The sequence below is a fragment of the Brachyistius frenatus genome, unplaced genomic scaffold (assembly GCF_029030835.1).
Source record: "Brachyistius frenatus isolate BFR_SWC_R1_liver_20210118 unplaced genomic scaffold, ASM2903083v1 Contig_55, whole genome shotgun sequence".
Lineage (NCBI taxonomy): Eukaryota > Metazoa > Chordata > Actinopteri > Embiotocidae > Brachyistius > Brachyistius frenatus.
In genome coordinates, this window is record NW_027210654.1 from 1,566,569 (window position 1) to 1,582,096 (window position 15,528).

The 15,528-nt window shown below is 43.8% G+C and overlaps 3 protein-coding genes across 3 annotated transcripts in view; 1 reads left to right on the forward strand and 2 right to left on the reverse strand.

Moving 5' to 3' along the window:
* The window catches only part of ada2a (adenosine deaminase 2a), a 28,641-nt gene extending 16,241 nt beyond the window's left edge, over positions 1 to 12,400 (forward strand). Inside the window, exon 9 of the mRNA XM_069705333.1 lies at positions 12,355 to 12,400. Coding sequence (XP_069561434.1) covers positions 12,355 to 12,400 — 46 coding nt within the window. The remainder of the gene's footprint in view (positions 1 to 12,354) is intronic.
* LOC138624755 (probable polypeptide N-acetylgalactosaminyltransferase 8) lies at positions 801 to 6,863 on the reverse strand. Its single transcript, XM_069705228.1, has 11 exons — positions 6,854 to 6,863; positions 5,940 to 6,189; positions 5,596 to 5,762; positions 5,283 to 5,466; positions 4,909 to 5,106; positions 4,430 to 4,544; positions 4,137 to 4,322; positions 1,712 to 1,849; positions 1,365 to 1,460; positions 1,108 to 1,275; positions 801 to 935 (listed from the first exon to the last, which is right to left on the reverse strand). Exons 1-11 carry the CDS (start codon positions 6,861 to 6,863, stop codon positions 801 to 803), a joined length of 1,647 nt encoding a protein of 548 aa, XP_069561329.1.
* On the reverse strand, positions 11,637 to 15,450 carry ndufa9a (NADH:ubiquinone oxidoreductase subunit A9a). The gene is made up of 11 exons (XM_069705334.1): positions 15,367 to 15,450; positions 14,821 to 14,994; positions 14,611 to 14,708; positions 14,433 to 14,524; positions 14,182 to 14,323; positions 13,954 to 14,056; positions 13,688 to 13,758; positions 13,196 to 13,272; positions 12,398 to 12,493; positions 12,039 to 12,105; positions 11,637 to 11,883 (listed from the first exon to the last, which is right to left on the reverse strand). The coding sequence occupies exons 1-11, from the start codon at positions 15,419 to 15,421 to the stop codon at positions 11,713 to 11,715; spliced, it is 1,146 nt and encodes a 381-aa protein (XP_069561435.1). The 5' UTR covers positions 15,422 to 15,450; the 3' UTR covers positions 11,637 to 11,712.
* Between the last annotated feature and the right edge of the window lie 78 nt (positions 15,451 to 15,528).

Consider the following 15,528-nt stretch of genomic DNA (forward strand, 5'->3'; position numbering starts at 1 on the left):
AAGGGTTTTAAAAATGCAACACTGTCCTGATGTGCATTTCCTCTTTGCAAACACGCGCGTTTCATTTCGGTGTGTCTCTAATTCTCAAAACTAGCACAGTTGTTTTACAAAATACATTTTTGAAAAATAAAAACGTATAAATCATCCAATCAGAGTACACCCTCGTTTCTCCTGCAATGACAAATATAAGAAAATGTCTTTCAAAGAAAATATGTTGTATTAATCATTATTAGTTTTGTAGCCGAGCTTTGTGATTAAGGACAGAAATTGTGCATAGTGACGTGGAGTTGTGGAGGTCACTGATGGTCCAAATGGTTAGAGTTTTATTCGGGCATCGCACTTCCAGCAACGGCTGGATCATTATATTAAATGTGAGCGTCAACGTGTTTTGGGATTTGGCACTTTTGAGAGGGCAAATATTCCTCGATTATCTGTCTCCAGTTAATCCTGTGCAGAGTCTGCAGGGGTTTATATACCGTCTGCCATTATGTGATTGAGCGTGGACTTTTTAGAATCTGTTGTGGCCATTTACACGTCTTTCGGTAAAAAAAAAAAAAAAAAAAAAAAGTGTAAACCCCTCTTTAGCTCTCCTTCCTCCGAAGTGTGTCACTGAATTGTACAGAACCGGAGTTAGTTGGAGTATTTTTTAAAGATAGTCAAAGAAATCACACAGAGCACACAAAGCTTAGAAGTTTAGATTTTTTTTTTTATTAATCATTAAAACAATTTCTTTTACAAAAGATCCAGTTTGACATTGTCCAAAAAACATTAAACATTAAAAAGTCATTCTAAGAACTGAACTAAAAACTTCTGATGACATGCTCAAGCGTCCAGTTCTGTCTGCTACACTTCTGGATGATGAGCTCATAGAAAGAGTTCTCTCCCTGAGCGACCTCAAGACATCTGTTCGTTCCTTTGTTCATGATTGCTTGGCCCTGCAAAGGTTTGACCAAGAGACACAAATGATGAGACGATGCTTCTAAAAAATATCTGTAGAATCTGAATATTCATGAGGACATTTCACGACTTTCACGCCTACTACTGGCCGTCAGTGGTAAGACACTCTGAACAGAAAACTACCACGTCTGGTTAAAACTGAGGTCTTACTTGTTTGAAGTCCCAGTGCATGTGGAGATGGTTCAGCTTTCCCACCTGACAGTCCTGCAGAGTGGGAGTGCTTCCAGAGCCCGGGTCAACCAGGCAGTGGTTGTTGTTGTATTTATGAGATTTAATCCCCCCAATGATGATCTCCCCGTCCGTGTTGTAGTAGCAATTCTGTGTGAAAATAATAAGTTAGAATCTAGAGATATTATGATTTATTATCATTTCAATATCAGTATTTTTTTTTTTTCCTTCTGGATTACCTGTGATTGTAGATAGTGGCACTCGTATAAGACGGGGACGTTTCCTGGAACAGCTCCCTGGTCCACACAGTAGCTTTTTAAAAAGGTGTTCTGCAGCTGTAGCGTCGGAGGTTATTTATTTGGTTTGAGTTCGGTCGTGTGGGAATATTCATGGCGAGTTGCATATTCAAAAAAAAAAAGAATGCTCAATCACAACTCAAGCATGGCTGGATTTTCAGGTTGTTGGCACAGTGCGTTTTACATTAAACATAGTTTTACACTTTTAACACCAGCTTTATTGTCTTGACTTTAAAGCGTTTAATATTTCAGGCTCATTACGTAAGTTCATGACTAAAAATGCTCCTTACCGCACCGTATCCCAAGAGGTTACCCCATGTTTCCAGACTTGAATACACGTTGTCCAGGTACCACTGGAAAGGTTTACATTGCAGCTTCTCTCTGAGCTTCTTCCTCTCAGAAACGTCGCCAATGTCGATTCCATGATCCTGTGTGACGTCATAATAAAAATTAGCAAATTTTATACAATAATACTCATATTTATAAAAGAAAAGATCAAATATATGCAGATAAAGGTGGACTCTTAACTCGTCGTGATAAAAATGGGTGATTTTTACTTTCGCTCGCTGACTTGATTTTATCTGATATCGGTCACTTTTGAAAAGCCCTTTTGTTTACAACATTGAACTGCCTGAAGTTGTGCGTTTCGGTGAAGTTATTAGGCGATGAATGAGCACAAGAATGGACAGCAGACAGGTGGATTATCGTCGAGTGTCAAAAGTTATAGCGGAAACTTTGATCCTTTTTTTTTATTTTTCTTCACAGTAAAAAATGGTTACTGTTTGATTTAAACTGTGCCAAATTGTAATGTATACGAGGACAGTATAGTGTAGACTGATTCATATAAGATAACCTTTGACTGTTGGGGCAAATTTATGGGAAAAAACAGTCAGCCATCAGATACAATAAATCGTGGGAAGGAGGGCATGGCAGGTATGGTGAAATCGCACATTCGGGCTGCTGGGAATTAGGAGTGTTCCTGTTAGGAAACGTCTCACTTCCCAGTTGAGAGCGTTTACAAACTGGCAAACCAGCTTGGCTACGCTAAGCAAGTCTATTTAAGGCCCGAGCACCGAGCACCGTAAAAATCGTAACATTTTGTAAAAATGTTCTTGGTAGTTCGTCGTTCTTCTTCTTACGTAAAGTGATTTTCCTTTTTGGAGGCTTTATCATATTCAAAAACTCATGAAAGTGGATACGCACATGTCTCCCGGTGAAAGAATTTCGTATTCCAGTGGAGTCGCGATTGGGCGCGGCCAAACGGCTCGAGAGCGCCCCCTAGAGAGATGCCCCGGCGGCCACATTTACCTAAATTCACCAAATCCGGTGGACACGTGTATCGCACCGAGACGCACAAAAAAGTTACATTGCATCGTTACGTCAACTGGACAGGAAGTCCACCATTTTTAATTTAGTCGCCATTTTGGGCGATTCTGACACGTTGTACTTTGTTGAACTCCTCCGAGGGATTTTGTCCGACCGACTTGAATTTAGGTTCTATGGATAGAAAACATGTTTGGGATTAAAAGTTGTATAAATAATTCGTTTTCATCGATGCGTGGGCCTGTGAGAGGCGGCCATTTTGAGCGTCTCGCCATGAAACTACGAGTTGCTTTAAATCTTATGTACATGGACCGACCTTCTCCAAACATCACAGGTATGATAACAGCCCCGCCCTGAAGACCTCTGTGGGGTAATATTCGCTCGTAGTCATAGCGCCCCCTGTTGGCCACTGGAAATGACACTTTTCATACTTTCACGTTCTACGTCGAGCTGGTTGATCCCATGAACCTAAAGTCGGGTCACAATAACCTGAACATGTAGTTGATGATATATTGAGACATTCGTTCGACTTTGTCAATGGGCGTCGCCGTGACGATGCGGCAAAGTTTGATGTCTCGCCGTGACACAGGAAGTTGATGTTTAAGGTCAAAGGATGCTTGAAACCTCACGAAACGTGTGACATACGTCCGGCGTGGTGAGACGATACATCTGAAATGTATTTTGTGAGAGGGTGTGGCCAAACGGCTCGCCAGCGCCCCCTGTTGGAAACAGGAAACGAGACAAAAATAGCAACTTTAAGCGGGTATACGCGGTCCCTCGCGCGCTGCACGTCGGGGAGACGGCTTCGGGGAGAGGCGGCTTCGGAGAGGTGCCGCGCCGGAGTGCCAGGGCCCGTACATCACTGCTTGCAGTTTTAATTTATTTACTTTACTTTCTGAACGGGTACGTCGATCTTTCACCACAAATACTGCCATGTCGCGTGACATCAAACCAACTTCTCCAAGCTCTCAAAAATCTCCCATTTTCTGATTAGGATATTCCTAGTTTGACAGGCGTGCAAGAACTTTCCCACTTCCCACTTGTCTCATGAACGCAAGTAGCAGCTAGACAAGTGTGACCCTCCTGGGCTTATGCTTGATTGCGGTTGTGATGTGTGAAGAGAAAGAAAATGTATGAAACCCCAAACTTCCAGATCGGTAGCAGACCTGAAAAGCAGTGTCAGTCAGATGAGTTGCGACTCAACAAGCTGGACATTTCTAATACAACTAGTTAGTGAGTCATTTAACAACATATCCCTACAGATGGATGTGACGGTGCAGCGTATTAAGAATGTGGACTCAGGCTTTCACCTATTTTCTAACTGTAATTTAGGTATAAAATGTTGAACTACACTAAAAATAAACTCTTGAGAATATACGTCGTAGCACCAACCTTCAGGGGAGTGTTCCAGGCGACAAGTACATTTTCCTTGTATTCATCCATCCAAATATCCGCAACCCTCAAAGCATTTCTCCTCATGGCATTGCTGAGATCAGGTGCGTAGGGTTTATGCGTCCTCTCGATGTGAGCTATCCTGGAGCACGGCACAACCTCGACACTTCCCCCACAAAGCCACACCTGAACCGTCAAGACACAGATTCGTGTTTACGTAATTCTTCCAAATTTAGATGATTTCAATGCCTCACCGCATAATATTCTTGCAATCAATAACTGTGGCTACTGACGCGAATCCCGAGTTCAACGTTTTCTCCTCCGTAAACTGTCATTCCACCGTCGAGCCCGCCGATTTCTCCAAGAAAACCTCTGTCTGCTGCAAAGATTCCCATTATGGAGGGACTCCTGTGTAAAAAAACAACAACATCACAGTGCTGCAAGCATTCTGCCACCGTTTGTACTGCCTAAAAATGAGCTTGCTACTTCAGGCGTTCTAGTTTTTCTTTCTCGACATGTAGCTGTTTTGTCACACAAACAAATCTTAAAGAGGTTATGGTCTAATAAATAACATGCACACTGATTTACAACCTGTATCATCAAGTGCGAAATAAGATTGTGGACAGGCACCGTCTTGGTTCAATACGATTCAACTCGGGTTCGTTTTACGTAGTTTCCCACTCGGCACACCAATAAACCTCCCTTAAGAAATCTGGATGTTCTCTGTATAAAGGCGAGGAGAACTTTTAAAAACAACAAATATTCCACGTACTTCCCAGGCTGCGATTCGTCCTCCATCTTCAACCACTCGGCGCTAAAGGACTCGTACGTGCACCACAACTGCCAGTCAAAGCCATGAGAAAACGGGAGGTATCTTTCCATGTGTAGGTCATCGTAGTGGACCTTATCAAACACAGGGGACACCACCACAGTCCTGTCGGCTTTGATCCTGGTCAGCAAAGGTTCGGCCCTGCAGAGAAAACAGAAACATAATCATAACCTCAACAGGGAGTGAAATAAATCATTTTTCAACAATATTTGTAGAGGATGTTTACAGAAATGTAAGACAGTAAAGCCCCAGGAGTAAATTTATAGTTGTTTTTTCCCCCCCGCAATGTAACCGCTAAATTTGAAACCTTAACTCACCATCCCACTGTGGCTTCAACATGGGCATCTAAAATGACCACAACATCAGCTGTCGCATGCTCCCAACCTGAGATCCGGGACTGTGACAAGCCCATCTGTTGCTTATGCCACACTTTCTTTATGAGTCCGGGTCTCTCTATGTGAATCTCATCCACGTGGTCTTGCAGTGGTTTTCCAAGGTCATCTGAAAATGTAGTCCGCAGCCAGGTCTACAATTAAATGGTTACAGAAGACTACGGCTGGATAAATGATCTAAAAGACGACACAATCTCTACGCCATTTAAAACGGGGGTGGTGAGGCCGTTAAACTTACTGTAGGTGCTATAGTCATCCACCAGTATGATTTCCTTCAGCAGGTGCGTCGGAGTGTGTGTGATGATACTTCGTATCGCCCTCTGAATGACAGAAAGAGCCTCGTTGACGTAGATCAGTACCACGCTGACGGTCGGCAGGTCTTTGGAATAATTCTTCGCCAGACATCTAAACGGTTCGAGACGGTATTTGGTTACGTTTCAGCAAGCTCTCAAGCGTCTCATTATTTTAATCCATTTTTTGCGTTTCTCTCGCTTGTGGTTTACTAAGAGTAATAGAGTCTTTGATATCGGGTGCAAATCGCTCTATCCCCAAATTTGAAGAGATCTCCTGAACAAAATGTACCTGTTATCTCTCGTGTCTTGAAGCTTCCTGTCGAGCGGTAGCCGGTTACTCAGAAAGGCGTTGTATCCATAAATCTGGAAAAGACCTTCGGCCTCCTTCTGCTCCTCTTCTGACAGGCCATCGCCCCACTTGGTAAACAGGAACGAGTTTGGGTACAATTTTGGCACCGCGGTCTTCGGTTTGTCTTCGTTCACTTTTGAAAAAAGCTCCTTGGTGGGGTTCTTTTGACCGGACACCTCTATCAGCTTTGCTTTTGTGGAGGTTGGAAAATGAAAACGATAAGGAGTGTTATTAGTGTGCCAATGAAGGCACACTATTACTATTCGTCACACTTCTTGTTATTATTCTTCCGTTTCCGGCCAAATGTTATCCGCGTAACTAGTCCCGCAGCGTTGGGGGAATCGTACGGTATGACGTTTACAAAATTTGTAGAAAAACGGACATTTTTTTTCACCCCATGGAAACGAATAGGAAATTGTGCTGATGAGCGAACGCTTTGGACTTTTACCGTCTCCATTTTTGCTTCGATATCTTTTACAGTTTTTACCAAATCGCAGGTTAAGTTTTATGAATCTTTTGGACATTTTTTTTTTTTCAGTTTATAATAGGTGCGCGTTGCGTGAAAAGTTCAGGTGAGAGTGAGTGATGTGACATCACGCACTCTGCTTTCGACCCCCTCAAATATGCCGTTAATCCTGTTTCTTTTGCCACGGTTTTTCCTCTGTATGCACACGTTTTACACTAGACTGTAGGCACTTGGGTGCCTCTCACCCGGAGTGGGACTCTCGTTGCAACCTGACCTGTGATTTTGACCAAAATCCCCCTCCGAGCGTTGCATTCTGCCAACAAATCTCACAGTCGACTCCCATTATATCCGAGCTCCGCCCAAAAACAGAAACGTCTGTGTCTCCAACCTGCGACCATGCCTATAGAATTCCCAGTACGTACATGAGAATCAATACAGTTATTTATGACAAGATCCCGCCGCAGATGGTGAAAGACACGTTTTTGATAGTACTAGTTCTGTGAGGTATTTCTCGAGGGCTCCCCCCCCCCCCGGTTTCCCTGTGTCTGCTCTCCTCTCCCTTTTGTGTTACTTTCCTCTCGTCTCTGTCCTTTTCTTCTCATCTTCATATGCTCATAAACTTCACAATTGCTGTCGGTCCTCACCTCAGTCTGCCCAGCTACTGAAACTCTTGTTTGCTGCTTTGCGTTGACTTTGAATTGCCCGGTGTGTTGCTCTTTTGTACTTTGCCTGCACTCGCGCTCACACAGGTGTAACTCATTTGAAACGATCTGGATGTCCAAATGAACCAAATGACTTTTGTGATAGTTTGTGAACGAGAACCATTCTTTATATATATATATATATATATATAAAAAAGTGCTTGGCTTTACTTTTGGTACTGATAACACTGCATACATTTGAGTATGTCTTGAATGAAGGACTGGCCGTGGATTTTGTTTATATTGCGGTACAATTTATTTTACTTGAATGAAGAATCAACACGTGGTCAATGGTTCATTGCTTTCGAGATGATCAATAATTAGTGTTGCGAATTCTTCACGGACAGAGACAACACGGTTACGACGCGCTTATCTTGAAACTTTATTTTGACGCCGCGAACTGTTTCCGCTTCCGGTTGCGCTAATCGCATATGCTACGCAGGACCGACAGTACAGTCAGATCGAGTCATTGATGATGTAAGCCAGAGTGCTGTAACTTTGGATTCATGTGGTAAAACGGTTCCGTTTATAGCTGTACTTACGCTCTTAAGTGCATTTGGTGTTAGTAAGTGTTTGCTATGCAATTAGCCGTTCAAATAATAGCCCAACGCTGAGCTAAGTGGCTCATCTGGCTGGCGAGCCGGTATTCCTGTGAATGTGTGTATTAATGCTTAGTTAAGGTTAACTGTTGGTGATAATTCGGTTCTGTAATTCGCTTTCTGTATTTATTTCAGAAACTCTATCTGTCAATCCACCCATCTGTCAATACATCCATCTGTCAATCCACCCATCTGTCAATCCACCCATCTGTCAATCCACCCATCTGTCAATACATCCATCTGTCAATACATCCATCTGTCAATACATCCATCTGTCAATCCACCCATCTGTCAATCCATCCATCTGTCAATACATCCATCTGTCAATCCACCCATCTGTCAATACATCCATCTGTCAATACATCCATCTGTCAATCCATCCATCTGTCAATCCATCCATCTGTCAATCCATCCATCTGTCAATCCATCCATCTGTCAATCCATCCATCTGTCAATCCATCCATCTGTCAATCCATCCATCTGTCAATCCACCCATCTGTCAATCCATCCATCTGTCAATCCATCCATCTGTCAATACATCCATCTGTCAATCCATCCATCTGTCCATCCATCCATCTGTCAATCCATCCATCTGTCAATCCACCCATCTGTCAATCCACCCATCTGTCAATCCATCCATCTGTCAATCCATCCATCTGTCAATCCATCCATCTGTCAATCCATCCATCTGTCAATCCATCCATCTGTCAATCCATCCATCTGTCAATCCACCCATCTGTCAATCCATCCATCTGTCAATCCATCCATCTGTCAATCCATCCATCTGTCAATCCATCCATCTGTCAATACATCCATCTGTCAATCCATCCATCTGTCAATCCATCCATCTGTCAATCCATCCATCTGTCAATCCATCCATCTGTCAATCCGCCCATCTGTCAATCCATCCATCTGTCAATCCATCCATCCATCTGTCAATACATCCATCTGTCAATCCATCCATCTGTCAATCCATCCATCTGTCAATCCACCCATCTGTCAATACATCCATCTGTCAATCCATCCATCTGTCAATACATCCATCTGTCAATCCATCCATCTGTCAATCCATCCATCTGTCAATACATCCAACGGTCAATCCATCCATCTGTCAATACATCCATCTGTCAATCCATCCATCTGTCAATCCATCCATCTGTCAATACATCCAACGGTCAATACATCCATCTGTCAATACATCCAACGGTCAATCCATCCATCTGTCAATACATCCAACTGTCAATCCATCCATCTGTCAATCATTCCATCTGTCAATCCATCCATCTGTCAATCATTCCATCTGTCAATCCATCCATCTGTCAATCATTCCACCTTTCAATCTGTCTCCCAAGTTAAAATACTGTATGCCAAACACAATACAGTACCGTGTGGATCAAACAGATGTCTGTGTTCTCTGTAGTGGTCAATACTCATCTTTACACCGGTCTCTCGGGGGTCGAATCCCCAACAATTAGGGACAGAAATCCAATGTGAGTGAATGTGTTGAAAGATAAGAAAAGGTGAACGCTCAGGTTCTGTTCTGAGTCGGCATTTAGTGGAAAAAATGCTAAATTGGATTAAAACTGGAAAAACTAACACGTAACACAGTAACGTCTGCTCCAGTACTTCCGTTATATACTGTAAGATCACCCAGTGTGTGATTTTCATGAAACCCCTATTCACCAATAGACATTCTATACGGTAGTAAGTACTAGATGAAATATGTACAGTTCAATTTGATATGCATGCAGTTACAAAGTAAGTACCTTATTTATTTCAGCTACATGATATAGAGTTACTTGTTCCCCAAATACTTTATAGGTTTACTTCATTCCAAAATTATTTGTAAGTAGATAACAAACGTAGAACTTAGGCTGTTCTTTTTTTGGGGGGGGGGGGGAATGCTACTCACCCATTTTCGTTAATTTCTCATCGATCCTGTCCAGTCTTCTTAACACAACCCTTTGATCTGCGACTTCTGGAAAAGACCTCCCTGCTCTCCAGCTTGCGATGGTGTAAATGAAGATGTACATTAAGACTAAAAAGGCTCCAAACAGTCCAACTCTTTGCATATAGAAGGCCTTCATCGTGGTTTCTCACAAAAGGGTCACAGTAAAGTGGCACTCGTCCTCTGCACCATTCCAACACTTCCTTTATTTGAACGGGACTTTAGAGCTCAATAAAGCAGTCCGATAAAGCACATCTTATCTTAAAGGTAATATTTCTTCCTACGTGCGCCTTAAATGACTCTTTTAAACCAGAAGACTTAAAATTAAGTCTTAATGAAGTAAGTTAATGAATGTGACAAGGGCACATTGTCAGTATATTGCTTTTAAGAGAAACCATAATGCCTCCGTACAAAAGTACGTTACAGACTGAAGGGCGGAGAAGTGGATTTATTTGACACTATCGAGTTATCAATATACTGGAGGTTTCAAAGTACGCTTACTTATTTACTGGGCTTCCAGTCCGCTTTTGACTTGTGCATGTTACCGATTAACAATGTGAAAACAATGGTTTTAGTCGGGGTCAAAATATGACCTTGGACGTTAGACGTTCTTCTTCTTACGTAAAGTGATTTTCCTTTTTGGAGGCTTTATCATATTCAAAAACTCATGAAAGTGGATACGCACATGTCTCCCGGTGAAAGAATTTCGTATTCCAGTGGAGTCGCGATTGGGCGCGGCCAAACGTCTCGAGAGCGCCCCCTAGAGAGATGCCCCGGCGACCACATTTACCTAAATTCACCAAATCCGGTGGACACGTGTATCGCACCGAGACGCACAAAAAAGTTACATTGCACCGTTACGTCAACTGGACAGGAAGTCCACCATTTTGAATTTAGTCGCCATTTTGGGCGATTCTGACACGTTGTACTTTGTCGAACTCCTCCGAGGGATTTTGTCCGACCGACTTGAATTTAGGTTCTACGGATAGAAAACATGTTTGGGATTAAATCTTCTTAAAATAATTTGTTTTCGTCGATGCGTGTGCCCGTAAAGAGGCGGCCATTTTGAGCGTCTCGCCATGAAACTACGAGTTGCTTTAAATCTTATGTACATGGACCGACCTTCTCCAAACATCACAGGTATGATAACAGCCCCGCCCTGAAGTCCCCTGTGGGGTAATATTCGCTCATAGTCATAGCGCCCCCTGTTGGCCACTGGAAATTACTTTTTTCATACTTTCACGTTCTACGTCGAGCTGGTTGATCACATGAATGTAAAGTCGGGTCACAATAACCTGAACATGTAGTTGATGATATATTGAGACATTCGTTCGACTTTGTCAATGGGCGTCGCCGTGACGATGTGGCAAAGTTTGATGTCTCGCCGTGACACAGGAAGTTGATGTTTAAGGTCAAGGGATGCTTGAAACCTCACGAAACATGTGACATACGTCCGGCGTGGTGAGACGATATGTCTGATGTGTTTTGTGAGTGGGCGTGGCCAAACGGCTCGCCAGCGCCCCCTGCTGGAGACAGGAAACGAGACAAAAATAGCAACTTTAAGCGGGGATACGCGGTCCCTCGCGCGCTGCACGTCGGGGAGGCGGCACGTGGGAGTGCGAGGGCCCGTACATCACTGCTTGCAGTTTTAATTGGTTTTATTTTTCTTAGTTTTGTGTACTTTGATTATCCTGGGTATATTGTGTATACTTTTTTTTTTATTGTATCACCTCACCTCATCGGTAAGTGCTTCTAAATTGATCAAGTCTATGATGGCCTGGACCGTAACATCGCCCCAACAGGACGTTTGCTGTTGTCTCGACTGAAATCTTCTCGAGGTTTAGTATTGTGAAATGATAAAAGTCGCTGCTTTCACGGTTCGTGACAACATTACGCAACAAACAAGAAAAAACGAACACACCCTCAGAGGATAATTCTTTATTTATGTACAGAACACAGTTAAAGACAAATATTTGAGGGAGATTTGTCATCAGCTCGTTTAATAGTTGACCGTCTTGGCTGGCTTTGTCTCATCCAAGTCAGCTTCCAGGTAACGGAACCGACGGTGGCGACGCAGAACCTCGATTGCCTTTTGTTCAACGCTGGAAGCGGTGATACCGAGATCCTCCAGACCAGGAAGTCCTGGGTACTTCATGTCTGTTGTGTGAAACTGGATAACAAAAGCGCAGAATTGTAATTGACTCATTTTCTAACGGACTGGAAAAAGCATCTCGCTACGGTGTTGGCGGTAGATGACCTGACAACTGACGGTACGATTCTCAAAACCTCAAGGCTCAAGCTGTACCGAGTTCTTTGTTGTCTTACCCGGTCCACTTTGTCTGGGGATGTCCAGGGCTCAAACGGGTTCATTGCAAAAAACTGGGCAGCCAGGCTGAAAGGGAAAAAAAAAAGACACATTAGCCATCGTACGAGTGGATAGCGGTATTAACGGTTACCCCAATAAAGTTTTCGATTACTCGTGGCTCAGCAGACAGATTTAAAGTTGTAATGTGTTTAATTAGCACATGCGCAGATGCGGCTGGAGAAACTGCGCATAAATCTTTTAAGCATTTCCTCCGTTTTTGTTGTTGTTGTTGTTGTTTTTTTTGCAACATGGCTTTGGTGTGGCTGAACGCTCGAGGCAGTTACAAAGAAGACATGAAGAAGACGTGGAAGGTGCTTACTGATAGAGCGGGCGCGGCAGAGGGTAGGGCACAAAAGGTCTGTGTGCCACTGCGTAAATGTACTCCACCAGGTCATGAAGCAGGTACCGGTTGGGACTACACGAGAGAAAACAGGGAAAAAAAATAAAATAAATAAATGATTAAGAAAAGTCCCCAACATTTAAATTTGTGCTCCCAAACGACACGAAGCCAGGACATGTTTACTTTAGTTTTTCATTCACGATTTCCATGTCAGGGGCCATTTCATAGTTTCCAAACTAGAAAGCGTAATTGACTTAAGTATGCAAAAAAAAAAAAAAAAAAAAAAAAAAATGAAAGTCTGTCGTCACGCTGTGATTTTTTTTTTTTTTTTTCTGTACATCTTTTCCACACAAACGCTGCTTGCAAACAACACTGCTTGATTTTTTTAAATTTTTTTATTTACATTTTCCTATGTACAGGATTCTTTTTTTTATTCTCATACCAAGTAGTTTTGAATGAATGAATGCTTCCTATATTTGAGTAATGTACTGTATGTCCATCCCGATGTGCTTTTTTAGCGCACCGTTTAAAAACGTCATGAGGCCTCATCATGCATTTTGTGCTTTCCAGTCCTTTACTTTTCAAAGACAACGTGCACTTTGTTATTCCCTTGACTACAATATCTAGCTCAGTATTAGATTACAGTTATCGTGACGGCCACAACCTTTGCTGTTAATCTCTGAATTGTGTGTCGGCTACTTTACTTAGTAATTGGTATTTGCTGAATTTTTCAAACGGTATCACGCATCGACGTTCGCAAATGTGCTGTCCACCTACCCAACCAGTGCATACGTCTTCCCGTTAGCATCAGGGTCTCTGACAGCGTTGACAATGGCCTTGCCAACATCCGCCACCTGAGGGGGGAAGACAAAAGGGTTCGTTTAACTGTATTCTTTTGAGTTTGTTTCAAAGTCGACAGTCTTCGGTGTCTATATATTCAGCATCAGAACAGGCATTTGATAATTGAAGTATTGCAACACTTCCGATGTGAACTGCCAACATAACCTCCAGTTGGGCTCCCGACAACGAATCAGAGCAATGGAGCTGCTTAGTCATCAGTTTCTGTAGCAAAGGCAGCAGTGGTTTGGTAGTAAAAAAAAATAAAATAAAAAAAAATGACTCAATGTGACACAGTTATTACTGCGTGGCTGCACTTTGATTCATATCTGAGCAATTGTTTTTGGAATTTTCGGTTCATAATAGATGGGAAATCAAATATTTGATTTCATATTAGATCAAATATTCAACTGCTTCCTTTCAAAAACGTACATGAACGGGCTGCTTCACCGTCTTCTTCCCGAGGGAAATGAGAGGGACAGCGTTTCCAAACCAGCGCATGTCTGTAAAAGGAGCAGAGGCACACGTTGAAATTGTACCCGCTGACACCGTGATATTTTAACACCGTGGAACAAATATGCAGAACGAGCGAACACGCCATCGAACCACAAAACGATAAACTTAAAAGGGACAAACCCCCCCCCCCCCCCAAAAAATGACCTGAAGCGCACGGACGGACACAAAAACATCCTCCTTACTTGCGTAATGGTTGAAGAACCTGTCCTCCCTCCCAAACATCTCCGAGGGCTTCATGATGATCGCGTCAGGAAACTCATCTCTCACCGCGTTCTCTCCTACGGCCTGTGATGAAAGATTTATACACGGGTTATTTATTGCATTACATTGCGCTATTATTTTACACAGCCGACGCTCGCTTCCTATGTAAATACACTACGCCGCGCGGATACGCAGAAGCGTCCCGCTACCTTGTTCCTCAGGTATTTGGACGGGCTGCGTATGTCGGCGTTGAGGTGCGACATGTGGACGAGCTTCGTGATGCCGGCTTCTCCGGCCGCCTTGGCGATCTGCCGAGGGATGTTCACGTAGACGTCCTCAAAGCGGTAGTTTCTTCACGAAACAAAAAAAAAAGGGGGGAGACAAACACTTAAATCGCTGCATCACCGAGTCAGTTTGCGATTTCAAATCTGCTTCGAGCAGACCACCGGGCGAGGCCTACCTCGTCTCCCACTCTCTGCCCACCAGGTTGATGACGACGTTGGAGTGCTCCAGCGCCCGCGCGATGGAGTCTTTGTTCCTGGCGTCCCACTCCTTGAACACCATAAGAAACGTTAAAACGTCACGGGTTCACGGGTTCCCGGTCGTCGTAACATTTCCGAAAGACGAACGAGCCTCACCATAAATATGATTTGCCCCAGGTCGCCCATGGGCCTGAAGTACATGATGTCATACTGATCGCAGCGGTGAGGGATGACGATCTGGGAGCCCATCCGACCTGCCAATCATCATTAGTCAGTGACGACGAATAAGACGTAAATAAAAAATAAAAAATAAAATAAAAAATAAAGTGTCCTCCTCCTTCTTCTTCTTCCCTTTCTTGAACTCACCCAGCCTGTTGACCACATAACGACCCAGGAAGCCCGTGGCACCGAACACGGTGGCGGCTATCCCACTGGACGAGGAGCGACCTCCTTTCCCTTTGGGGACGACCGCATGGTGCACCTTCCTCTGCTGGACCGTGGAGACGGAGGCAGCCGACAACGCAGCTCGGGAGCAGCTGCCTGTCGGGACAGGTGAGGAGGAACATCGGCGTCAGCTGGTCAGCAAGGAGCGGTACGACGCACCCGGTCACCGGCTTTGTTTTTTGTTTTTATTTTAAGAAAGAGTTAGAGCCGCAAACGTTACTTAATCAGTTGATCCGAAGGGAAATGAATCGCCTGCTATTCATCTTTTTATTTGATTTATTTATATATTATCCGAGTCGATTAGCCAAGCGAGCGGCCGAGCCTGTTTAGCAAGGTCACTCCAAACCCGAGTGCGCGGTCTGAACGTGAGCCTGTGTCGGGATGGCGTTTGGATAAAGATACGCTGTAGTAACCGGTGGGATGTATATTCGCGCGTGTGTCCCGGGCAGCTGTCGTGACGTTACTCACTTGAAATCTTCGGAAGGACACTCGCAGGACGGCTAACCAGCGCTACGGTCGCCATCTTTCCCCGACTACGGCACCCCGCGCGGGCCACAAACTGCGTCGCGGGTACATTCGCCAAAAGTGTCAGGTCTGATCCGTTGTGGCGCACGCGCAGTTATAAAGAAA